The following is a 25,799-nucleotide window of genomic DNA, read 5'->3' as shown; positions in this document are numbered from 1 at the left end:
TTGCTGGAGGGGAGGGAGGTGATGGGATGGGGTGACTGGGTGATGGACATTAAGGAGGGAATGTGATGTAATGAGCACTGGGTATTATATAAGACTGATGAATCACTGACCTCTACCTCAAAAACTAAGAATATATTAGATGTTAATTCATTGAATTTACATAAACAACAACAACAACAAAATAAATATCCTAGACTTCAGTCTTGGGGAAAAATTCAGAAATATATGAAAAGTAAAGAGCATTTTCAACTTTCTTCAATTCACGTCAAACAGAATGTTAGAAAAGTTTTAGGCTACTTATGGTGCAATCATTCATTTACCTTAAAGTGGCTTGGATTTATAATATTACCAAAGACTAAGGGCCAGCTCCATATAGAAGGCCCATCACCAATTATGGACTCTTGCACTTAATACTTATGAGTGAACTAGCACAGGGGTCCCAGTTCCTAGGGGTTCTCAGAATGGACCATGTGGCAAAGGAATCAGCTGGGGAGGGTGCTTGTTAAAATGCAAAACTCAGCCCCATTTTATTCTCAGATCAGATTCTCTGGGACAGGATCTGGGGAATCTGTATTTTAATTTTATTTTTATTTTTACTTTTTAAATATTTTATTTATTTATTTGACAGACAGAGATCACAAGTAGACAGAGAGGCAAGCAGAGAGAGGAGGAAGCAGGCTCCCTGCTGAGCAGAGAGCCTGATGTGGGGCTTGATCCCAGGACCCTGGGATCATGACCTGAGCTGAAGGCAGAGGCTTTAACCCACTGAGCCACCCAGGTGCCCCGAATCTGTATTTTTAACAAGATTTCTCCTCTTTTCTCATGCAAAAGACCAAATCAGAGTTATGCCTGCACCTTTGGATCTAGTAAGAACTCCTTTTTGTCTGTGCTACTCTTTTCCCTCCATGCCTTGAGGCCCTGGTTTGCTTCCTGCTTCTCTCTGGAAGCTCCTCATATGCTGGATGGCATCTGGATGTTGGTGGATAATGAATGGAAATTCCCTCTGAAAAGCTTTTCCTAATTTAAACCTATTAAATATGTATTATTGGACAAGGATGAATGACTTATTTATTATGAAAACACACTAACTGGCAATAGAAATCCTGATTTATTTTCGATTCTAAACCCAGTATAAGCAAAAGTATATTTAAAAATATCAAATATGTACTTCTAAAATGTTCACATATGTACCAAACCCAGTCATCCAGAAAGAAAGTTTAGACTAATTGCAAGCTCCCTTCACTGTTCTCACACATATTTCCAACATGTTGAGTAGCTTTTGAAGTCAACAGAATAAATGTGCATGAATGTGTGGGCGTAGAGAGGGTTGAGAACTAGCACAATTAAATGTTACCAGAACACAGGAACTTTTCCTTAATGTCAGTGTGTTTTCTCAGGGGCAAGGGCCAATACCCATGTGTTTACTGGGCCAAATTAGCACCACTGAGGGAAAATACTGCAATGTTCTTGCAGCACCAACTAAAAAGAGGAGGCCTGGATTGTGTGAATGCCTGCAATTACTTGGATTCCCAGAGGATCCCTACGTAGCCCTAAGAAAAATGTAAACCTGGAGCGGGAACACTGAGGTGATTTGGGCTGCCTTGGGGTGGGAGGTACTAGGCAACTTCACCTTGCATAAGAACACAGGTTTGCTTCCTGGGGGAGGAGGGGAGATAGATGTCTGTTACTAATGCGGGTTTCAAGCTGGAAGAGGATAAAATGGGGGTATTTATCTACCTCTCTGAGTGAGAGGAGAGGGTTGGGGTGCAAGGGGAGGAATTCAGAGGAAATCTGCCATCTCTGACCTGGGCTCTAGCTGGGACCCTTGAGTCTCTTCCTTTAGACTGACCTTCCTCTTTCTGCCTTCCAAACATTACAGAAGCCTCAGAATAATGATACTTCACATTTATAGTGCCCAACTTCACGCATCTACTTCTCTTTATAAACTTGTAAAGTTCTAAGTTATCTTCATAATCAGAATGGAAAGTTGTCTTTCATTTTCCCACTAAGAAGAGGTCACTTTACTATAAATGCCTGGATCAAACTAGGACTTAAGGGAGGTCTGGGTCTGTTGCACCCATCTTGGTATCTTCCATGATACCTAATAGTACTATGCACACATTAATTAGAAATAAATATTTCTTCAGTAAATATACTTTTTTAAAGGAGCTATAAATGTATATCAGAAGGATATAGGCATATATATATAACATTTCACTAACCATCATATTATCTCCTATGAATTCTCTACCTGCTATCACAAGTGCATTTTTATTTATCTGTTTTTTTTTGTATCCCGTTCCAAATGATGTTCTTATTTACCAAAGCCCTACAATGCCATGACCATTCTGATCAAAATGAAGTGGAGGGTTGGTTATTGTTTAAGTGACTTGGGCACCACAGAAAGGGGCAATTCAAGCTCAGAAGTCTTCACCTTTAAGGAGAGATGATTTAGAAAATATTGATTAAAGGACTCTTTTGCTTGGTTGGGTTTTGCCCTCAGTGATCTGAATACAATTGTGTAATCCTGACCTAAAAGGAGGGTGAGATGAACTCTCAGAAAGGAAGCAGGGGATCCGCAGAACACTCCAGTGGGGAATGGACAGGGTGAGGGAATAAACTTGTTTTTTCCCCCCAACGTTTTCCTGGGGTGTGTGTGTGTGTGTGTGTGTGTGTGTATGTATGTATGTATGTATGTATGTATGTATGTGTGTGTGTTTTCCCAGTGCAGGAAAGGAGGCTTACGAGTAATATGTAGTTCAGAATGAATATAGCTGACTGCTTTTTCTTTCCTGGAGGGAGCATAAGAAGAGGTGGAGAAAAAGGCAGAGTATTAGGGTGGTAGATACAGTTGACCCTTCAGCAGCATGGGTTTGAATTGTGTGGGCCCAGTTATACACAGATTTTTCTGATAAATACAGTACGGTACTGTAAATATATTTAAATATGTTTTCTCTTCCTTATGGTTTTCTTCTTTTTTTTTAAGATTTTGTTTATTTATTTGACAGACAGAGATCACAAGCAGGCAGAGAGGCAGGCAGAGAGAGCAGAGAACCTGATGTGGGGCCCGATCCCAAGACTCTGGGATCATGACCTGAGCTGAAGGCAGAGGCTTTAACCCACTGAGCCACCCAGGCACTCCCCTTATGGTTTTCTTAATAGCATTGTCTTTTCTCTAGCTTACTTTATTTTAAGAATATAGTGCATAATACATATAACAATCAACATATGTGTTAATCGACTACTTGTGTTATCGGTAAAGCTCCTGGTCAACAGTAGGCTCTTAGTAGTTAAGTTTTGGGGGAGACAAAAGTTAAACATGGATTTTTGACTGCATAAGGGTGCCATTAGTTCAAGGGTCAACTGTATATTCTGAGGCAGCAGACTTTCACAGAGACCTTGTAATAACGATAGTGTTTTGGAACACTATATGCCTCACTGGGTTGACATCACATCCTGTATGTGTATGAGGAGTGGCAAGACAGGAGTTGTCTTCCCTATTTTACAGACTATGAGACTGAACCTCAGGGAGGTTGTAATCCATGACTGGACCAAATACAGGATTTGTGTCTCTCAGATCTTCATTCACTTCACCCTCTATTACATCTCTTTAACCTCACACCAAAATTCTCGTTCTGTTTATGCAACCCTGCTCATTCAGACGGAGTCACACGGGAATTTCTGAATCCACACACTCTGGTTGCTCTTTCTTGCCTGTACCCATGCTTCCCATTCAGACTGATAGAACATGCCTTCCTGACTCAGCAAGTAATGACGTTCACCAGGACAGAGCAAGTGATCCAAGTCAAAGGATGTGGCTGTCCTGCTGCCAAACCTCCATGCTCAGCATTACTCTCATTCCCCAGAAACCAAGCTCCTCTATAGCCAGGATCCCTGGGTCATTTGACTGACCATTGGTTACCAGGTCCCCATTACCTTGTCATCTCTCTCTGGTTTTCCTGGATTTACCATAACATTATATCTTACTCCATTTCTGTAGGGCCAGTGGTTATCCAACATTAGTCTACTCAAGAAGTTTCTGGGGATGCTTGTTAAAATGCAGATTCTTGGGCCTTTGGATTCTGAATCAGTGGTTCAGAATCATCTGAATCAGTGGTTCAGAATCATCTTGATGCAAGTAATCTGGGAGAAGACTTTGAGAAACAAAGGCTGCCTTAGGCTTCATTCTATGCTAGGTGAGAGGCTCTGAAAAATCTGACATTCATTTCTGAGTGGGCATAATAGTAGTTTAGTTACTGTGTTGCCCCCTACTTTTGAGAGGCAGTACTGTCCTCTGGTTGATAGCACCAGGGCTTGGTTTGACTCTCAACTCTGCTATGCTATCTCACATAAGCTACTAAGCCGCTCAGTCTTAGTTTCTCATCTGTAAATTACTGGTAAAATAGTACTTACTTCACAGGATTGTTCCATGTACTAAAACATTTAAATTATGCAAAATGTTTGGGGCAGTTCCTGGGCAATGGTGAGTGCTAAACCAGGAGCTTCTGGCCCAGCCACTCCAACCAGGAGAAGAGGGAAGTGTCAGGGATTTCAGTAATAGTGTTGGGAGAATGGAGGAGATATATTGGAAAAGGAGAACCTCTTGGCATTTCTGAAATCATTTCAGGCAGGTGAGTGCTTATTTTGCATTCTGCCATTATGCAAACAAGAAGGAGTAGGTCATCTCTATCAAATGCATCAACCTTCTAGAGTCTATTATAAACATGAGGCACACGGCAACCAAATAGGCCCTTGGGATAAAAATGTCCCAGCTGACTGAGCTCCTGGATTTGTCAGAAAGTGACACTAACATGAAGTAATGGGACTCTCTTTGCTTTAGATTAATTCCTTTTTGCCTTCTTTTTCTTTTTCATTCATTTGAAAGTAACCAACAGGTTTCTCCATCTTTTATTCTTAGGAGAGAGTTTGAATTACCCTAGGGTTTGTACTACAGTTTGAAAATTTAAGTTAAATTTCCCTATTTTGATAACAAAGATATATATTCCTAGTTTACATCCTGTTGTGCATTGAATTGTGTCCCTTCAAAAAGATATGTTGAAATTTTAATCCCTAGTACTTCAGAATGTGACCGTATTTGGAGACAGGGTCTTATGGATGTAACTAGGATGAGATCATACTGGAATGGGGTGAGCCCTTCATCCAATATGGTTAGCATCCTTATAAGAAGATGGTAATGAGGAGACACACAGGGAGAAGGCCCCATGATTGGGGTGATGCAGCTGCAAGCCAAGGAATGCCAAAGATTGCTAGTAAACCACCATAAACTAAGGGACAAAGAAGGAGTCCCATACAGGTTTCAGAGGGAGCATGGCCCTGGTGACATCTTAATTTTGGGCATCTAGCCTCCAGAACTATGAGACTATAAAGTTCTATTGTTTTAAGCCACCCAGTTTGTGATACATGCTAAGGTAGCTCCAGGAAATGATTATACATCCTTTTGAAAAATTGCTAAAAACTATCCTTCATGATGAGATGATTTCCGGGTTCCAGAGCATTTTCATATTTCCTTGAGTAGGCTGTCCACCCTTTTTTTTTCTGAGATCCCAAGTAGAAATCTAAAGCCACCTTCAGTGTCCCTGCAACCAGCTGGTTTTGAGGCTTCTTCAGTAACCCGGAACCATCTCTTCAGTCCACGTGGCCTCACATTTTTATGATCACAAAAGGTGCCTAGCTGCAGATAGCTCAGTACAAAGCAGGTTGCATATTTTTTGATTCCTTATTTAAATCTCCAGCCTTCTGGTATCGATTTGGTGGCAGTTGTTGATGTTGAGTGTCACCAAATGAATGACATGCAACAGTGAACAGCGTAAAAATAGGCCACGCAAGGGCTAGTGATAGCCTTGAGACTGAAACACTGAACTTGAACAGGAAGGAGTAATACCTTGGGGGCGGTATGTGTGTGTGTGTGCGCCATCCTTGAGGAGAAGTAACTTCAGCCCTTGGAAGTGTTGGAAATTCTCTTTCCTAATAGAAAAATCCTGCATTGGTTAATGCATGGAAATCCTATTCTATCCAAACAGGCAATTATAAGGATTCACTCACTTTAGTGAGCAAGCCTCACTTGCTCACTAAATTCTGTGTTTACACTTTTGGGAGTTTGTTATTCTTTTAAACTTCTGGGTGTGTCATGGGACAAATATGAATGATTACTACACTAAAGAAAACAAAAGCTCTTTCCATTCTAACAAAGACATAAGAAACGGAAATGTCTTCACCATTTTCAAACTACCCATTGGTTTGCATAGACATTTGTTTGAACCACAGCTTTTTAAACAGTCTCAACTTCTTTTCAGTTTCTTTAATTCACTTCCTGATGGCAGAGGTTTTTTCCTACCATTCAGTCAAGTCAAACTAGGGTTACTAATAGCTTTCATCTTACCTCACTGCTGGAATATTTTTCCCTCCAGTGCTTGGAGTCTGTTTATTAAACAAATAGAAAATGGATGAAATAAATCTCTGCAGGTTTGAACATTGCTAGGCAAGTGAAGAAAAGGATCTAAACTAGAGTTCTTGGGGCGCCTGGGTGGCTCAGTGGTTTGGGCTGCTGCCTTCGGCTCGGGTCATGATCTCAGGGTCCTGGGATCGAGCCCCGCATCGGGCTCTCTGCTCCGCAGGAAGCCTGCTTCTCTCTCTCTCTCTCTGCCTGCCTCTCTGCCTACTTGTGATCTCTGTCTGTCAAATAAATAAATAAAATCTTAAAAAAAAATAAATAAACTAGAGTTCTTGTCAGGTCTAAGCAAGGATAATCATAGCCCATATGTGGCTCCCAAGACACAACCCCTGACCTCTACTATGGGGTTTTTCTGAGCACTGTCGGCGTTTTGGACTGGATAATCCTTTGTTGTTGGGGTGAAGGTAGACGTGCTGTCCTGTGCACTGTAGTGTGATTATCAGTATCCCTGTCCTCTACCCATTAGATGCCAGAGTAGTACTCCCTAAGCTGTGACAACTGAAAATAACTGCAAACATTGCCAAATGTCCCCTAGCAGTGGGTGGGTGGGGAATTATTCCTGGTTGAAAACCTCTGCTCTAGAAAATCAGAATTGATGTGATGAGATAGGGCTCGAATTTTGGAAATATTTATAAGCTAGAATGCTTGTGTATTTATTGCAGGAACCTTTTGGTTTATAGTACTGTGGCCTTGTGAGTTCATCCATTTGTTCAATATTTATGAAGCACCTACCTTTTGAGGATGGAAAAAGTTAAACAAGGAAACAGAGCCAGAATAGGGTTGATGAGCTAGTTATGGGTCACCGAAAAGGGAGCAGTGCAAATGAAATGGAGATGACCTCTGGTTACTCGAGCTCCTCAGGAATCATTAAGAAGGAGAGGTGCTATCCTTCTATGGTACACTACCTTAACTATTGAGGAAGAGGAACTAATTTTCTTGCCCTTTCCCAAATCAGTAATCATTGAGTGTACACTGGAATTTTGAATACTTTCTTTCAGGACAATGGTCCAAGCCCGTCCCTGCTTCACAGCCTTTCCACCTGCTGTTGGTTTTACTTGGAAAACTCCTTCCATCAATTTTCACCTGACTAACTAAGTTATTGGTCATGTGTTAACCTAAATGTTCTTTCTTTGGAGACTTCTTTCTGGTCCCCATGCCTTTTCTCACCCGATGTTTTTATCATCCAGCATATCTGACATTTATTTAATGGTTTGTGTGTGTGTGTGTGTGTGTGAGAGAGAGAGAGAGAGAGAGAGGCAGGGTGGGGAGAGGTTATTTCTGTTACTAGACTATAAGCTCCCTGGAATATAATAAGTACTAAGTTAATATTTGCTCCATTACTTAATGAATTAGTGAATGCTGATATTTGCTACATTATGTTTCTCTCTTTCTTCTATTTACAAGAGCAATAATTTGATATAATCTCCTTTAGGAAAGAAGTTCTGAATGCCTTATCCTGTCCAAGGGTTAGTAATCGCATTAATTTATTCTAACCCAGTCACAGTAACTTTGATAAAAGAGTGATCAAAGGTGACTAATGACAGTGAAATAAAATCAATTTAGCTTTTGCTTCTCGCGAAATTTGGGTTCAAACGTACAGATGCAGACATAGCTTTGCTTAGGGAGATGATGAATTCTTGACAACACGTTTATCAACATGTTTATCTTCGGAATCATACAGCTTGGGTGCTAAGTGATGGGATTAAAATCACACAGGGCCCTAAATTTGAAATTTTTTATGGATCAGAAAGAAATAAACTATAGTTGGCTAATGCGAAAATCTGACTCAAAGTAATAGTGCTTCTGCTCTGTAGTTCTTAGTCATCTGATCTAATTCCTCAGAGATAGGCTGTTAAAAGATCTTCAGAAATGTAGCTACATGAACTCGGCAATTTGACAACTGTCAGCACTTGGACAGTCTGAGCATTTTTTATTTAGCTAGACCTTTTTAAGACCATTGCTCTAACTAAAGTTGTAAGTAATGATGCACTCTGTTATGTGAATGAAGAGGAATTTATTGGTTACAAAAAAGATTCCTGAATGTTTGTAACCTACTTTAGAAATGATTTTCTGGTCTATCTTGGAACACAAAAATCCGATTTTTGAGGCAAGGGCAATAAAAGGTACCACACAGTTCTGAGCACAGTTGAGAAGGGGAAATGAACTCCAGCTCTTGATCTCTTTCATATTTATTTGTGGTATATTTGCATTTGCATGCTATCCATTGATAGCTCAGTATTTCAGACTCAGCTAAATCCCACAGCCTGAATATTAAGAATGATACTGACCATTGGTAAAATCTAGGAGGAAGGTAGTAAACCTAGTATAGATGAGAGATCTTCCACCATTCTCTCTGAATGGACTTAGTGCATCTTTACAGGATTCTACTCTTTAATGAATAATGGTTAAACAGATCACAGAATTTTAGAAATGGAAGCAACTTAGGGACCATCTAGTCACTTCTTGATTGCTATAGGTGAAGAAGCTGCTGTCCATCGGTCCAAGTGACTTTTCTGAAGCCCAAGTACCACTTGAGCTGAATGTCCAAAAGAGGGCTAGAATTTTCTTTTGAGGTTCAGTTTCCCCATCTGCTTCGAAGAGTGATTGGCATCAGTAAAGCACTTCTTAGTGACTTGAGGTCTCTTCTCTGTGCCAGGCACTGGACAAATGAAGGAGACCTGCCTGTCCCTAGGTCCACTGCAGCTTCCTGTGGCCTCTGCACCATTAGGAGAAAAACTAGTGCATGTCATTATCTCCATTCTTAGTATGTCTGAGCCATGAACCCATGTAGAAAAAGGGGGGATAGGGATGACACTCTTCCTCTTGGGGATAATAGAAAGAACAAGCAAAAGAAAGGGGAAACAATAGGGCTGGATTACATAAATCACGTGAGTTTTATCCCACATACAGAGTCTGTCTTTTGCAGTTGCTATAGTAGAGTTCCAGAAAGTATTTTTTTATAATAGGAATTTGAGAGACAATATCATATTCCAATCAAATGCTAAGACTCCCCAAATGAGGACCTAAAGAAGTAATAATTTCCCCACTGTGGCCCTTATGGTCCTGAAAGTTTTATCACACTACATGTTTTTATTATTAAGAAATTCTAACTGAGTGTCTAAACTAGATTCAATTCCAGCTCTTACATTACAAAACAAAACAAAGCACAGTACATAGGCCTGGGTCCCATCATGATCAGTTCAATTAGAATTTTTAGGGATGGGATAGATACAACAGTATTTCAAAATGTTCCCCAGATAATCTACAGCTTGGGTAAAGAACTTCTGGTCAAAAGTCACAAAACAGACACCCTTTGCAGAATCCATTCTCTCTCATGAGTTTAAATCACAATAGGGGTTTATACAAGCTGAGAAATTGTATGAATATACAATGTGTAGGAGGGAGTGGATGGGCAGGCTTGCCATAAAGATAATGTTTCATACTGACCTTTTGGTACAGACAATGCATGCATTTTGCAGTGGTCTATTTTTAGATGTTTACCACTTGCATTCTCAACCACTGTTTAAAACAATGCCATACTGACCCCTCTTTGCCTCCAAATACACCAGGTATCCTGGAATAGAGGAAAGTGTTTGTATGTATGCTAGCCCTTAATTATGAGATTGATTGTATGTCAGTGTTATTATACACCTAATAGTAATTGTAGAGGTAGAGGTGTTTGAGAAGTTACATAGACAAGGAATTTAACACACAATCATTTTAAAACAACTGTGATACCCTCAGATTAACCACTCTTATTACTTGGAATTCTTTCTCCCAGGTAACCTAATATATATATATATATATATATATATATATATATATATATATATATATTTAAATGAAGGGTACAGCCCTTTCCCCTTTTCCCTTGTCCTGAATGGTGATTGTGTCCAAGCAGTATTTTTCTTGTAAGTCTCTTAATATCCTGGCACACCTAAAGACGACTGTCATTCCATGTTCCTTCAGCTCTTCTAACAGATTTTCCAGACAAAGCAGCCCTCCTCAGCCAAACTTGAGGGTGTCTCTTCATCCCTTATCTCTTTCCTTTTGTTCCTCCTTAGGATCTTTGTAGCATCACTACTTCCCTCAAAAGATCAAAAGAGGAACCCATTTTTAATAAGTCTGACAAACAGCAAGTGAGGCAGAGAATCTTATAGGTGACATTTCTTCTGATTACATTGTCCTTTTGTTTCCATCCTTTATACTTCCTTTATTTTTAAAAAGATTCTATTTATTTATTGAGAGAGAGAAAAAGAGAGAACTTGAGAGAGAGAAAGATCACAAGGAGCAGGGGACGGTAGAAGGAGGAGACTCCCTGCTGAGCGGGGAACCTGATGTGGGACTCAATCCCAGGACCCTTGGGTCATGACCTGAGCCAAAGGCAGACACTTACCAGACTGAGCCACCCACCCCCATTATATTTCCTTTAAACTATCATTAAATTATTGAGATGTTTAATGTTTATGAACAACTGGTAGCCTTAGTTTCTATCCCCTATTGCCCAAGGGGAATGGAGCATGGTAAATTCATTTAAGGGCACATTTACAATAGTGATTATCACCCTGGAGATCTTTGTCCTGTGGGGACTGTGGTATTATGAGCTGATCCATTATACTCACCAACCATCTTGGGTTTCCATATCACAAGCTCCCACAAAAATGATAATCTTTTCCTAGTATTTTCTTATTTTTCATAAATTTACCCACTTTTTCCTACTTAATATCTATGTTCATTATTTCTAGTCATTTTGCATTATCTCACTTTGTATATAGGTCTTAATCTTATTTTTGTGGGTGATTGGTATTTGTCAAAAGCACTTTGATGTTATTTTTATCACAGATGTTAACAGGTCATTGTGATTGGTGTCATTTTTAAGTTGTGAGTCCTCTTAACCTATTCATTCCAGTCATTGATAAAATACTGAATGTGCTAGGGCTGTGGTCCTGGCTGTATGTTAGATACCAGTCACACCTAAAATTCTCATCACACATCGTCACCCTTTTTTGATGGTTACTTCCTAGTCCTATTTATTCTGAACTGATAATGATCCTGATTTTCTATATTTAGCTTGTTGATAGGGAAACTATTTGGAGTCAAATTGAAAAGTCTTACTTTTTACATGTTACAGTAAATCCACCTTCTCTCACAAGAGGTGAGAGAAAGTAGCACATTTGGAAAAGGAGCTAGCATTTGTTTGACTTGGTACAGACATCAACAATGAAATGAATGATGTCCGATCCTTTCTAGAGACATCTGTGTGTTTTGTCTATTTTTTTTTTTCCTTCTGAGAAGGGTTCTGAGATTTATAAAAGACCACTTCCGAGGTACAAAGAAATTTCTATGCTGTTGGAATGGTGGATATTAATGGTCACTCCTTCCCAGCTAGTAAAATCTCTGAGCTCTGTGTACTTAAGAAATCTAGAAATAAGAAAGCCAAAGAGAAGAAAAAAGAGGCTCTGGCTTCTTATAGCTGTTGTCTCCCTCAGGTATGGAAGGTTTGGATTTTTCTTCAGGGCTGTCTGCTGACCTAGTCATTTCTTTGATGTTTGCCATTGTCCGTTGGCATATGGTCTGACAGGGAGTCCTTCCACCCCTCTCTTTGCAAGGAATTTCTCATGTGGCCTGAGATCCACTTGTCAGTCTTCAAATTTCTGTCCCAGTGGGCAATGCCAACCACTTGCAATAGCATCTCTTGGCATTCTGGGAATTTGCTTGTCCTGCCTGACAGATACTTAGGAGTTTAGCCTTACCCTCCATGCCCCAGAAGGTCATCCAGGTTCCATGGCCTGTTTACTGAAGGCTCAGGAGAGATGCATCTGTGTCTTCCTCAAACAGATAAAAATAAAACTCTTAATAATAAATATATACACAGAACATATTTTTTCTTTACTTTGGTAAATAGAGTGAAAGTTTCTGGATTTCTTTATTCATTATTTGGATATGCTTTTTCTTAGAAGGTTTAAAATGTGGCTGCCATTGGAGAAAGGGGCCAAGAAAGACATTCAGAAATGTAATCCTATTATCTTTTTACTCACAGGAGACATTCAGTTACTTAAAGAAGAATTTCAGATTTTTTTCAGCAGATTCAATTTGATATCCATTTGCTGATGACAGACTCAGTGTGGAGCCCTGAGATGGGTACAGGGAAGCCATAGTCCTCGGGCCACCAGGGTGCCATTGTCCTACCCTGAAGGCAGGCATGCAATAGGAAGGAAAGTTGGGGAGAGAGGGATGGAGATAGAGAAGCAGAATACTCAGAGGGCTTCGATATATGCCAAAATAGAATAAAAAGAAGATGTGGTGGAAGCAAAGTGAAGAGATGACCAGTTCCAAGAGGGTGGTCAGCAAAGGCTAATAGAAGCCCGGGTGTTTCAGGTGAGCCCTGGCAGATGGCTGTAGTGTGTCAGGTGGACACTCATGCAGTAGGACTCATGACATGCTCTGTGCTTGGTGTGGAGCAGGTGCTTCCTAAGTATTTGTTGAATGACCTTCCTCAGGGAGCATAATATCTGAGAATGAGAATCATTCTATAATTATAACTAGAGTAGTGGAGGGGTTTACTCAAAATAAATTGGTGAATTGGTGGTTATTAACTATTTTAGACAAACAGTTTCTCTCCCTACTAAAAACCATGATGCTCAGGGTCGAGTGAGGAAGAGATCTGTTGACGTAACCAAAATAATTGGGGGTGAAATCCAGAGAATGCAATTCCACTGCCTTGACAGATTTTGGTATACCCATTTCCAGCTATCTATTATTACTGCTAATCGTATAGACAAGGCCAACAAGTGAGCCATGATTGATGGAACATTTCAATTGTTCTTCTGAGAGATTAATGGTGCCTTGTAAAATGCCCTATGAAGTCTGTTCCTTACTTCTGGCATTTGTTTTTGAGAACAAATACATAATTACCAGGGAGGAAGTCTCAGAGAAACTACTTTCAGGATTAAAGAGGCATTTCTCCCACTAGCATACAATTCAGGTTTTTCTCAATTGTTTCTGTTTTCACAATGTATTACTGTAACAGCGTAAGTATCTGGAATTCAAACAGACAAATCGAGAACTTTAATTTTTTTTTTTAATTTTTTTTTTTTTATAAACATATATTTTTTTATAAACATATATTTTTATCCCCAGGTCTGTGAATCACCAGGTTTACACACTTCACAGCACTCACCAAATCACATACCCTCCCCAATGTCCATAATCCCACCCCCTTCTCCCCAACCCCCTTCCCCCGACTATCATATGATCTCCCAAATCGAGAACTTTAAATGAAGCTGTTAAATTCAGAGTGCCTGTCAGGACCTGCTTTATTCTCTCACACTTGCTCCTCCCCACATATCCAGGCAGGATCAGCCACACCCCAGGCTCTTCCCTTGGCAGTCAAGGTGCTTTAAAGACTCAGGTGATTCAGCACAAGCCGGCATTGCTGCGTGTCTGGTTCTGGGCATGTGCTGTACTTCTAATCATTGACACTACACCCCCACTTTGTACCCCTAATCTGGTCTTTAAGACTTGATCCTCCATCGCTTGTTGGGAACTCACCCAGCATCCAGATTTCTTGAGGTCTGAGGTTTTACGTTAGTCTTCACATTGGTCCTTCCCCCTCCTTCCCCAGCATACCTGCCAGGATCTAGAGACTGACCTTAGAGCTACAAGCCTGTATTCCCAATTCAGAGGACTTCTGGAATCCCCCTTGCCAAATGCTGCCCACCCACTCTAAGAACACAGCCATCTCTTTCTGCACTATGCAGATACTGCCATCTGCTTGGATTATGATCTATTGCTGGAGAGAGAGAGAGGCACTGGAGTGTCCTGGGTGACAACCTGATTCTAGCCTCTCACTGTCTAGGTTGAAACTCTGACTACTTCTTACCTTTGTAATTCTGAGTGAATGGCTAAGCCTGAGTTTCCTTATCTGCACACTGAATATGATGTGATGGTGATAATAATAGTCTTCCATTAGTCATTGGAGGAGGAATTGTGCCACGGAGCTAGCCTGTAGGAATGTTGGAGGAAGCCTCCCATCGCCTATTTCACTCTCGCCTGCACCTCCAGCACTTTTTGGTTGAAGTTAATCCTTTCTATTAGTGAAGGCCGTATCTCATGAGTTCACTTCCTGGCCTAATAATGCCTCTGTGCAATGCTGTGGCCTATAAAGGGACAAACGCCTTGGCTGGGCATGGGAGGCCCTGCTGATCTGGGAACTGCTTGCTCTGGCCACACTGTGTCATCAGACACGGAAGCATTGTGGGGACCCCCACAAAGAAATGGATGTGGGGATCCTGGAGTTGATGTGTGCAAAGCTCAGTCCAGCACAGAGTGGGTGGCAGGACAGAGAGAAGGGGCCTTGTGGTTCTCTTTATCTCTGTTTCTTTTTTCTCCCAGTCTTCTACATTCTCACAACTTGTGTCCAGATATCAGCATCTTTTCTAGTCACTCATTATAAATGAAAAAATGTAATTGTGTTTGATACCTGCAACAAACAGGAGATGATGCAGTGCAATCTTTATGCACAATTTATCTTTTTACATAAGATTCTATCAATGCCCATTGGTACTGTAATGTCTTTAATGGAATTTCAATTCCTGTCTTTCAGGAATTGAAAATTGAATACAATTTTTAAAAACTTCACTTTTAAATTGCTATAAGATAGAATATTAAGCACATACACACAGCATCACAATTTATTTAAGCCTCCCCCAAATTAAAAATGCCTGGCTCTTAATTAACTAAACAGCTGATAATGACTAAAGGGGAAGCTTGGTTGTGCCTTTAGGAATATGTATTTCCCCTGCCATGAAATCATGACCAATGAGAGGACATCTTCTCAAGGTTCAATAAAGGAAACAAGATGTATTTTATATCTGAAACATCAACATAGTTCCCATGAAAGGCAGGAAATAGGTATTCCTTGCAGGTGTAAATCTGTTCTACCAATTAGTTCCCCTGGTAGTTGCAAAGTACATGGATCATGCAGATTTCCTTTAAGACAAAATTAAAAACACTTCCCCTGCCCTAAACAATGGTTCATGTGAAAGCATGCCATTTTATGTTTCCTGGACTAACTGAAAAAATAGTTAAAACTATTTTAAACATTTTAATCTTTGATGGAGGAGCTGACAAAAAATGTGATGGAAGGATGTCAGTTTCATTAACCCTCTGTTGCAGGGAAAGAAACTAAGGTTTGAGGGTGGAGTAGATTGGCATTAGAGCTCCTCCTATATATAGTGCGGCTCAATGGCTGTGATGATGGGCAGGAGTGGGGTCATGCAGGAGAGCAGAGAGGAAAGAAAGGCATGTCATGATTGGCATATGAAAATTTTGCCCATTTTGCTAAAAATTAGTGTGTGTTGGGGTTTTGAATGTATTCCAGGTTATAGGAATCGGCTATAGGCCATTACCAATCTATCTGTGACCTTATAATTTTTCTTCCAAGCTAGGACACTTCTAAATATGGAAGGGGCACTATTAGTAGTTACTCAGGGTTGATCAGTACTAAATTGTCTGTATGCAACAACCGAAAGCATATGGCTACTCCACTCCTCGGTGACCCTACAATGCTAAGCTTATGGTTGTCCATAGCCTAAGTGGCCTCAAGAGATGGAGAACCACTGAGCAAAGTTGATCTGGGAGCCCTTCATGGTGTTTCAAAACTCTCTGGCAGGGTTTAAACTGGCCTGACCTTCAAATATTCTTCTGGCAGGGAGAACATCTAGAATTATGTAGTGTTACTGTTCTGGCAGGGAGAACATCTAGAATTATGTAGTGTTACTGTATAGTTCTCTATTGTCTTAGGATAGACCCATCCAGAGTGTATGTCTTTAAACCACCTTTCTAAACCTGACTTCACAATGTAATTATATAGGGAACTTTGAAAAATACCCATCCTTAGACTCTAGCCCTAGATATTCTAAATTTAATAGATCTATAGTAGGTTCAAGCAACTGTGTTTTCAAAAATTCCTCTGGTGACTCTGATGCCTAGTTATATTTGAAAACACTCTTAGGTTTGTAAAGAGGCTATAGGGTTTTTAAAGAGCTAAAAATTTCAATTTTTTAATATGAATATTAGAAGTTGAGAGCCAATACAAGAAGAGAAAATATGAAAGAACATAAATATTTTCCATAATTTAATTATATTTTGTGTAGGACAAGAACAGAGGCAAATTGTTTTAAAAATATATATATTCCTTATTTTTCTTATGCCTTGTTTACTGGCTCAGAATTTAAGACATTATAGATGAATCATTTTTTGAACTAAGCCCTGAAGATTATAAAATTTTAACAGACAGTGGAATGTGGTAAAGGAATTCCAGAAAAGTTTACAAAGAAAACTATATAAACAGAGGCAAGGAAATAGCTATAAACTCTGTGTGAGTAGTGTTCATATCTAATTCCATATGGTAGCCACTGGCATAGTGCATAATAATTATTTATAGAAAGAAGGATGGCTTTTGGAGGGAATGCTATTATATGAGAATGACTCTCATTCTTTATAGTTAGAGAAATTGAAGCATAGAAACAAAATAGCTTGCCCCCAATACTTTTAGGGTTGGTGTTTATTAGCTTTTATTAGCCAAACAAGTTCAATCCTATTTATAAACCTAATTCTTAGGAACTACAGAGGGAAAGAAATCGATTGGCTCTGACATTCTTTACTCCTTCCTCAGTCCCACAGTAACGGGACTAGATGCTTTCTAGTTGAAAGAGATCATGAAAGCAATAGGCCATTATGTTGAAACCAAAACTGATCTGATTACTATGTACATGTTTTCCCTTGACTGTTAAAGAAGAAGAATTTTGTGTGTGTATTTAAGAATGATTACATTCAACTTTTAGAGAAGAAAGTTACAAAAATATTTTTTCTTATCTTGGCACAATACTCTTTCCACTCTATCAGGATATATGTCAGGCATTGGTCTAGGGGCTGAGGGTTTCTTTTTTTAGGAATTTCTTTTAAAAGAAATATAGTAGGCAAATCTTTTTTTCCATGGCCTTAGGGTACTATAAAGGAGATAATATACAAGGTCCACAGTATGGAAGAAGAAACGGTGTGTGTTTCTTGGCATAAACCATCTTTATATGAAAACAGCAGCCTTGCCCTTTCCCCACACAAACCAAGTCAGAAGGATCACGAAAGGGCCCAGCATCCCACAGGTCAGTGCACACAGCCCCATTCTTGTAGGGACTAATTCTCTGTGGGCATTTCGTCATAGAGATCTTATGTTGAAAAGTAGGGCAAACTAAAAAGCAGTTTCATTCAAAATATGAAAATGTCTATTATTTTATGGACTTGAGTGGGCAGGACACATAAAGCAGGTGGTTCTTCAAATTACTGGACTTCCCAGATGCTGCTTGCTATTGCAGCTGTTCTTACTTTAAGCCCTTTTAAAATGTAGCCAGCACTGCTATTAATTGGAAGAATAAGCCACATCTTGAGCTTTTCCATAATTCAAAGATATTTGGTCTATCTGGTCTTAAACTTTAATAAATAATTATGAAATTTTATTCGGCTAAAAACAAGTTATTTTTTGATAATGGGAGATGGAGAAGAGAAAGAGACTTTCTTTTAATAATCATTTAAAATGTATATCATTGTTGGCTGAATTTGAAAGTGTTTTCAGCTGCTTAAGAATGAATAATATCCCCCATTTAGTATCGCTCAGTGATGTGAGAATAATTTCCTCAAAAAAATGACCATAACACTCCTTTACAAGCTGGAGATTCTGAATTGCGTGCATGATCTCTTATGTGGCAGAATATCAATCACCATTGTGTGGAGCTATCTCCTAAACAAATAAACAAACAAAACCAATACCAATTCTAACAGAAGATAATATTAACAGGGTGCTGAGTGCTCTGAGACAATCTGATCTTTTAAATCTTATGCTTTGATTATATATCAAATAAATATAGAATTTGAAATTACCATTTATTGAGATTAATCAATAATCACTCTAGAATGCTTTCCAGCTGAAAAGGATTAGGGAGGCATGGGGACATTATTGTGAAATCAAAACCAATCTGATTACCATGTTATGACTTTTTTTGACTGCTAAAGAAAATTTGTATCTGAGCATATTTAAGAATTATTACATTCAAGTTTTTGGATAGAAAGTTATAAATGTATATTTTTATTTTCCAACGAAAGCCTTCTCTCAGATGTTCTGATTTTTCTCAGGACTAATCTTAGAATCATCTTCAAGTCATTTATCGCCTCATAGCAACAGTCTATAAGAATCATGTAATCTTGTCTATTCTTCCCTTATTTTAAAATACCTGTTTTGGACAGTAACCATTTGAAAACGTGGATAAAATTTTAAACTTCTATAGTGTTTGTGCTTCTCTTAAGGAATTGGAAATTGGGCCGGTAACCATTATGTTCTCTTCCAGTTCTCAGAATCTGTCATCTTATGCCTATGTGATTTTATCCCCAGTGCCACTGCATACTGTCCTCATTTCATGTCTAGATGATGATGCAGTTACATCTTAACTGTTCTATGTTCAACCACACTGACTATCTTTCATTACATTCAATAGCTTAACCAGTCATCTTTGAGAAAGCCCACCGTCATCATGCCATACTCAAACGTTAAGTCTTCCTGAGATGATAAAGTCCAAATTTACCATGAGAACTGGGTGAAGTAAAGTACTCTGCCATTGGGCCATGATCAGTCTGTTCACTTTTATGATCTACCACTCTGCCACATGATTCTCTAGTCCCACTCAAAATGGGCTACTAAACCTTCCATCATGCCCTCTATGAGACATTCCCATCTCCATGTCTGACTTGTTTAGAACACCCTCCTATATTCTTCTCAGCTATTTGCATTCTTTTTGTCCTTCATGATCCAACTCAGATTGTACTCCTCAGGCCCTACTCTATTAAACTATCTGTAACCCATCTTCTTTCCTTTACCCTGTTGACCCCATCCACAGGGTCTCCCTGATACTTAAATATCAATACCATTCACTTTTAAAAAAACTTTATTGAAGAATAGTTGACAAATATAATTGTATGTATTCAAAGTATACAATGTGATGATCTGATATACATCTATACTGATTACCAAGATCAATGTAATTAATGTCATTCACTTTTTAAAAACCTTTGTATTATTCAATACTCAATGCTGCTTACTTTTGATTTATTTATAGTATATATCTGATCTATTTCCAAAATGATGATGAGAAGGTTTACAGTAGAGACCACATAAAACAGCATATCAGTTAAAAAAGAAAGTGAAAATACAAAACAAAAAGTGGGAGAGAGGAGTAACATGTATTAATGAAACTTAAAATCTAACTATATGTTTCCTGGTAGTCAAAGCAAAAAAGAACCCATTAGTTACCATTTGGCAGTGACTTACTATTGTGATATGGTATGTGTATTTTTAAAAACTTTTTATCTATATGCATCTTGTCTCTCTAACTCTAATCTTTGTGATTGCTAAGACTTATTTTAGGAATTATCCTTTGTAGTATGTGTCACAGTGTGTAGTCTAACATATGATGAGTTTAATAAATTAATTGGTGATAATGATCAGATTCATAAATTTGAAGCTGTTTTATTTATATAGAAATTCCAAATAGGGGCATAGTGAACATACAAATGAAAACGTGAACATAAAAAGAAGACATAGAAATCTCAGAGGAAGGATGAAGGTCTGAAGTTGTGATCACTTTAATCAGAGGAAATTTTAAAAAGCATTCATAGCCTACTGTTTTGGGATAAATGACCACACGGATGTAATATAGTACAGCAAACCTTTAATAAGATTAAGAAACCAATTTTATTGGAACTAAATTGTATAGACTAATTTCCTGATTCTTCTTTCCCTCCCTAAGGAGCTGTTTTATGAAACTGAAAGGTTACTGTGCAGATACACCATGCTTTTCCTCACACTGTACACCAGGGTTTCATTTCTTCTCCATCTAATCCTATTTTTCTAAACTTGGTATAAGAGCCTTTTTAAAATAAAGGGAACTAGTCTGGCACTGTCCAGAAGTGAATTCCATGATGATGGAAATCTATACCTGTGCTGTCCAATTTGGGAGCCAGTAACCTCATGTATTGAGAGTTCAGAATGTGGCTAGTATTGACTGAGGAACTGAATTTTAAATTATACTTGATGTTAATTACTTGAAATTTAAATGGAAAGAGCCACAAGTGGCTGGTGATTATAGAGTTGGCAGAGGCAGCTTTTACAGAGCTACTTGCCTTTAAACAGAACTTTCCATATCTGATTGGGTAACTTGACCACTGTTTCTTCATTATCACATGAAGTTTTAAGGTACCATGTATTAACAGTAAAACTTTGTGTGTTTTTGTTATTTTAAGAAGTCTATGTGGTCGGCATCAGGGAAATACAAATCAAAACCACAATGAGATACCACCTCACACGGGTCAGAATGGCTAAAATTAACAAGTCAGGAAATGACAGATGTTGGTGAGGATGCGCAGAAAGGGGAACCCTCCTACACTGTTGGTGGGAATGAAAGCTGGTGCAACCACTCTGGAAAATAGCATGGAGGTTCCTCAAAAAGTTGAAAATAGAGCTACCCTACGACCCAGCAGTTGAACCATTGGGTATTTACCCCAAAGATACAAATGTAGTGATCTGAAGGGGCACGTGCACCGGAATGTTTATAGCAGCAATGTCCACAATAGTCAAACTATGGAAAGAACCTAGTTGTCCATCAACAGATCAATGGATAAAGAAGATACGGTATATGTATATAATGGAATACTATGCAGCCATCAAAAGAAATGAAACCTTGCCATTTGTGACGACGTGGATGGAACTAGAAGGTATTATGCTTAGCGAAATGAGTCAATCGAAGAAAGACAACTATTATATGATCTCCCTGATATGAGGAAATGGAGATGCAACATGGGGGGTTTGGGGGGTAGAAAAGAATAAATGAAACAAGATGCGATAGGGAGGGAGACAAGCCATAAGAGAATCTTAATCTCACAAAACAAACTGAGGGGTGCCGGGGAGGGGGAAGGGGAGAGGGCGAGGGTGGTGGGGTTATGGACATTGGGGAGGGTATGTGCTATGGTGAGTGCTGTGAAGTGTGTAAACCTGGCAATTCACAGACCTATACCCCTGGGGCTAATAATACATTATATGTTTATTAAAAAAAATATATATATATATAAAAACAAAATGAAACAAAAAAAATCGAAAAAAAAAGTCTATGTGGTCAAAAGTAAAATTTAGAGAAATTTATGATTTACTGCCTTGTAACATGGAGAGGAAAATCATCCCTGTTTCTGCATTATGTTTGTTCGTGGACTTAAAGAAAAGCATTTCTAAAATAGGAGTCTCCATAGGGTATAGGCCACTTTTCCTGGGCTACTGGAAGATGATACCCTTTGGGCAGAATTTATACTTGTAGCCTGAGTGTCCCTCTGTGTGACATTCTCTAAAATCCTCTCTCAACTGGGCATCTGAGCAGGTGGGTCTACCAAATTCTTCTCCAGGTGGGCTTTTCTCTCTTATTTTGCTCATAGGAGCAAATGGGAGGGGTTTGTTTTCTTTAGGCCCGGAGGAGCTTGTTCTAACTCTTCCTTTTAATTGTTTTTTTTTTTTTTTTAATATGAGGATCCCCACACTTGCTTCTGTTAACTGTTATTTCCTTTAAGCCTGTTATGCCTTTTTTCCATCTGAGTTGAAGTCTCTTTTCCCAGTGGAGCTTTTCTTTCTCAGCTTAGTCATGCTATGTGTGGAGACCCACATCCACACTGCTGGCTTCTCTGACTCATCCTGGGAGGCTTGCTTGCTCCAGAAACCCCACTCACACTGCAGTGGAACAACAGGGAGGCTCCAATAAAGCCAGCCCTTTCTGAAATCTGGCTCTTTTCCTGGCATCTCTTCTTCTTGTCTATAGCTACATGAGAAGGGAAAAAAGCAAAAATGTCCTCCCCTCACTTTAAGGTAACACTTTTAGTAAGTAGTTTCTAGCAACCCTAATTTCCAGTTTATAAGCTACTTCTGTTATTGCTGAAGCTTTTAAATATTCCATAATCTGGCTAGTAGAAAAACCCACTAATGGTCCAATTTTCCTTTTTCCTCTACCAGCAAGCCAAGAGAGTCAATTCTGACAGTTACATTTTCCTTCCAGTTACAGGTTAAATTGTTTCCCTTTTTGAAATATATTATTCATAAATGTGAACAGTCTCTGAATGATAGCTCCTCCCATCCACAGATAGAAGACTAGGTAGCTGGAAATTGCTCATCTGCCCCATTGGCTGTTCTGGAGTTGTACGGAGCTGGGTCTTCACACTTCCATGCCAGGATTTTCCTTGGCCCTCCCTACCCCTCAAAGTAAACCCTCTGCCAAGAATGGCTCAGGCCCATGATTTCCCAACCCAGATGGGCTCAGACAATAAATTTCTCTAACTTGATTTGCTAAAAGGGTCAAAGTTGAATAATATAATGATAATAAAAAACTGATCACTGACTCAAATCTAAGTTTGGCCAGTAACTCATTCAATTGATTTATTTATTTTTTTTTAAACCACTAAACACATTCTGAAAGTATAAAAAAGAACTCCAACCTGAGTGTCCCATTAACTCAGGGAAGCCTGACCCAGGCAGTTACTAAAGAAGAAACTTTATATACCTAACTAGAGATGTCTATGGGAGAAATCAAGAGGTGCACATTATTTTTGATTGTGTAAATTAGCTTGATTGTGCACAAGTACCACTTTTTCCCAGTTAAAATTCTCTCTCTCTCTCTCTCTCTCTCTCTCTATATATATATATATATATATAATATATGTTATATGTACTCTTTGCCTTTACTCTGAAGCATTTTACTCACCTTATTATTTTTAAGAAAATAACTTTGGGTTATCTTGATTTGAGCTGGGAGAACCTGCCCACTCTGTATTACTTTTCTCATCTCGGCACAAGACCTTACACAATGACCTTACTGCTTTAATTTTGTGTGCAATGGGGCACCACCCTTTGCTAGCTTTTAAGCCTGGGAATACACAGAGGGTGAACTGCAAGGCAACTGTCTGTCTCCCAAGGAGTACGGGTCAATCTGTTGCAGAGATCTGGAGGTTCATTTGCCAGGAGAAAAGTGCAGTTATATGAAACTCAAGTTAGCTAAATTCCACCTGAACTAACCAGCAGGAGGTCGGAGGGAATATGTGACATTTTTGACAACCGTGGAAGCTCCCACATTATCAAGCCGAGAAAACAGTATGTGTGGCAAAGGTACGGAAGGATACACAGACTGCTTGCCAGAGAGAGATGTCCCAACCCTGAAAGCATCCCTGGGGCAGGGGGCACGGAGGGGCGGCGGCCTTTACACGCTGGCCGCCTCACCTTACCTTGACCACATCGTCGTTGAGATGCTTGGGGTCGCGGTTGACCAGGTCGATTTCCTTGGTGTGCGCGTCGTACACTTGCTTCTCGTTCATCTCTTCTGCCATGGCCTTGTTGTTGGGTTTGTAGATGTTGCCCTGTTCCCGGATGGGAACAGTGTAGAGATGTCCCTGTGCAGGGCAGACGTCCAGGAAGGGGAGGGTGGCCGGGGAGATGGGAAGAAAATTTCAAAAACAAAAACAAAAACAAGCGATCAAAAGTCAGCCTGGTGGCGGGGCAACCTCGAGTTTCAAAATCGAACTAACGGCCTCGGCAGTGGTGGCTCCGCGCACAGTAAACTCCTTGGCGCCGCAAGCTTTTTAAGAGGATCGAGGAGAGGACACCACACCCCTCCGTACCAGGCAGGGAGCTCCGGTCTCCCCAGCCCGCCGCCAGGGGTCAGGGCAAACCCCGCAGCGTCCGCCTAGGCCCCCGCCCCGTGCACACCCGGCCCCCTGTACCCTGCGGAGACCCCAGCAGGAGAGGGGACCCGATCTCTGACTTCCGTCCAACCACTCTTGCTGCTACGCCATCCTCGCCCCGAACGATTCACCTGCTTTATTTTTCCTGTCCCCCTAGCCCCAATTCCTTCTCTCAATAAGCTCTTCAAGCTTATCTTTCAGATTCAGGTTGAGCTCCCGACCCACGGAGTGTCCCCATTTTTATTGCTTTCTGGTCACATCTCCCTCGCACTTGTTCGCGTCCCCGACCTTCTCTCAGCCTTCTTTGTCCCTACATTGCTCTCCCCACCCCCGTGGTGGTCACAGTGTCGAAAGCTCCCATCTCTGGAGTAAACCAGGTGTCAGCCCCCCCTAAACTCCTTAGAACAACGATCTCTCACCTGCACAGCGCCCTCGACCCACCCTCAGGTCACTCTTAGGCTGCCGGCCAGTGGCTGAGCCGCGGCCGCGCTTGAGAAAACGAGGTCTCCACACCCGGGCGGAGCCCGAGCACAGGAGGGTGGTTGGAAAGGGTGGTGGTAGTTGGGGGGAGGAGAGGTCCATCCCTCTCCAAACACCCCCACCAGGCGCCAAGATGCAGGAAGAGTTCTTGAGATGGCCCAAGAGCTTTGGAAAGTGCAAACAGGACGCTCTCCGCCCAAGCCAACCCGTCCAGGAGCCTGGCAGGGAGCCGCGGGGACTGTCCCCAGGATTGCGGGTGAATGACTTCCCACCCTGCGTTTCATCTCGCTGCCTCTCAGCAAGCAAGGGCTGGACCGTGGGAGTCCCGAAATAAAGCAGCAAGCAGCACCCCAGATCCGCCTAGAAATGCGTCCTCAGTGCTAATTTCAGGACCTGACCCTCCTTTCCGCCTCCCTCTAGTCTATGGGGCACCCGGCCCCTTTTCTAAATAGGAAAATAGAAAACATTCCTGCCTCCTCTTCACCTCTCTGCCCAGGCCCATTCCGCAGAGGTGCCAGCGCGAGAGAAGTGTTCCGAAGTCGAGAGAGGGCTGGGGCAGGGAAAGCAGTCGGAATATTTGGAGTGGGAGATAGCAGAAGGAGGCACTCCTTGCGCTCGGCAGGGTTCGGCGCGTACCCACACAAGCCTACCTCGGAGTCTACGTATTTGCCCCCAGACATGCTGGCCGGTGGCTGGATGAAGGCTCTGAGATTTCCCTGGGCTGTTATTTAAGGGAACTGAGGAAGGAAGATCTTGTATTGTAAGGGGGAGAAAAAGGCGCTGGCGGGGGGCGGTGGCTGGGAGGGAGCCTCCTGGCCGTCCTCCAAGGGTTTGTTCTGCAGCGGTTGGCCGGGACTTGCGCGGTGCCGGGTCTAGGCACATCCCCAAGGTTCTGGCAGCAGAGGGCGGGGAGCGCCCGCAGGGAGCAAAGAACAATGAGAAAGCGTTTCACCAGCGCTGAGTTGCTTGGGCAAATATTTTAAACCTGGGGCAAGATTTTCCCAGTTATGAACCACTCAGAGGCGTCCTGCGG

At 40.7% G+C, this 25,799-nt stretch overlaps 1 protein-coding gene across 2 annotated transcripts in view; it reads right to left on the bottom strand.

Moving 5' to 3' along the window:
- The window catches only part of CAV1 (caveolin 1), a 36,506-nt gene extending 10,931 nt beyond the window's left edge, over window positions 1–25,575 (bottom strand). Inside the window, exons 1-2 of one of the 2 annotated variants that reach the window (XM_059171648.1) lie at window positions 25,417–25,575; window positions 23,831–23,995 (exon numbers count right to left, since the gene is read on the bottom strand). In XM_059171648.1, coding sequence (XP_059027631.1) covers window positions 23,831–23,995; window positions 25,417–25,446 — 195 coding nt within the window. In that variant the 5' untranslated portion in view covers window positions 25,447–25,575. Of the gene's footprint in view, window positions 1–23,830; window positions 23,996–24,705; window positions 24,925–25,416 lie in introns of those variants that run through there. The other variant, XM_059171649.1, reaches the window with a different exon arrangement.
- Window positions 25,576–25,799: the final 224 nt, after the last annotated feature.

Source organism: Mustela lutreola, chromosome 4 (genome assembly GCF_030435805.1).
Source record: "Mustela lutreola isolate mMusLut2 chromosome 4, mMusLut2.pri, whole genome shotgun sequence".
Lineage (NCBI taxonomy): Eukaryota > Metazoa > Chordata > Mammalia > Carnivora > Mustelidae > Mustela > Mustela lutreola.
Note: the sequence above shows the minus strand (reverse complement) of the source record. Positions and strands in the feature narration are given on the sequence as shown.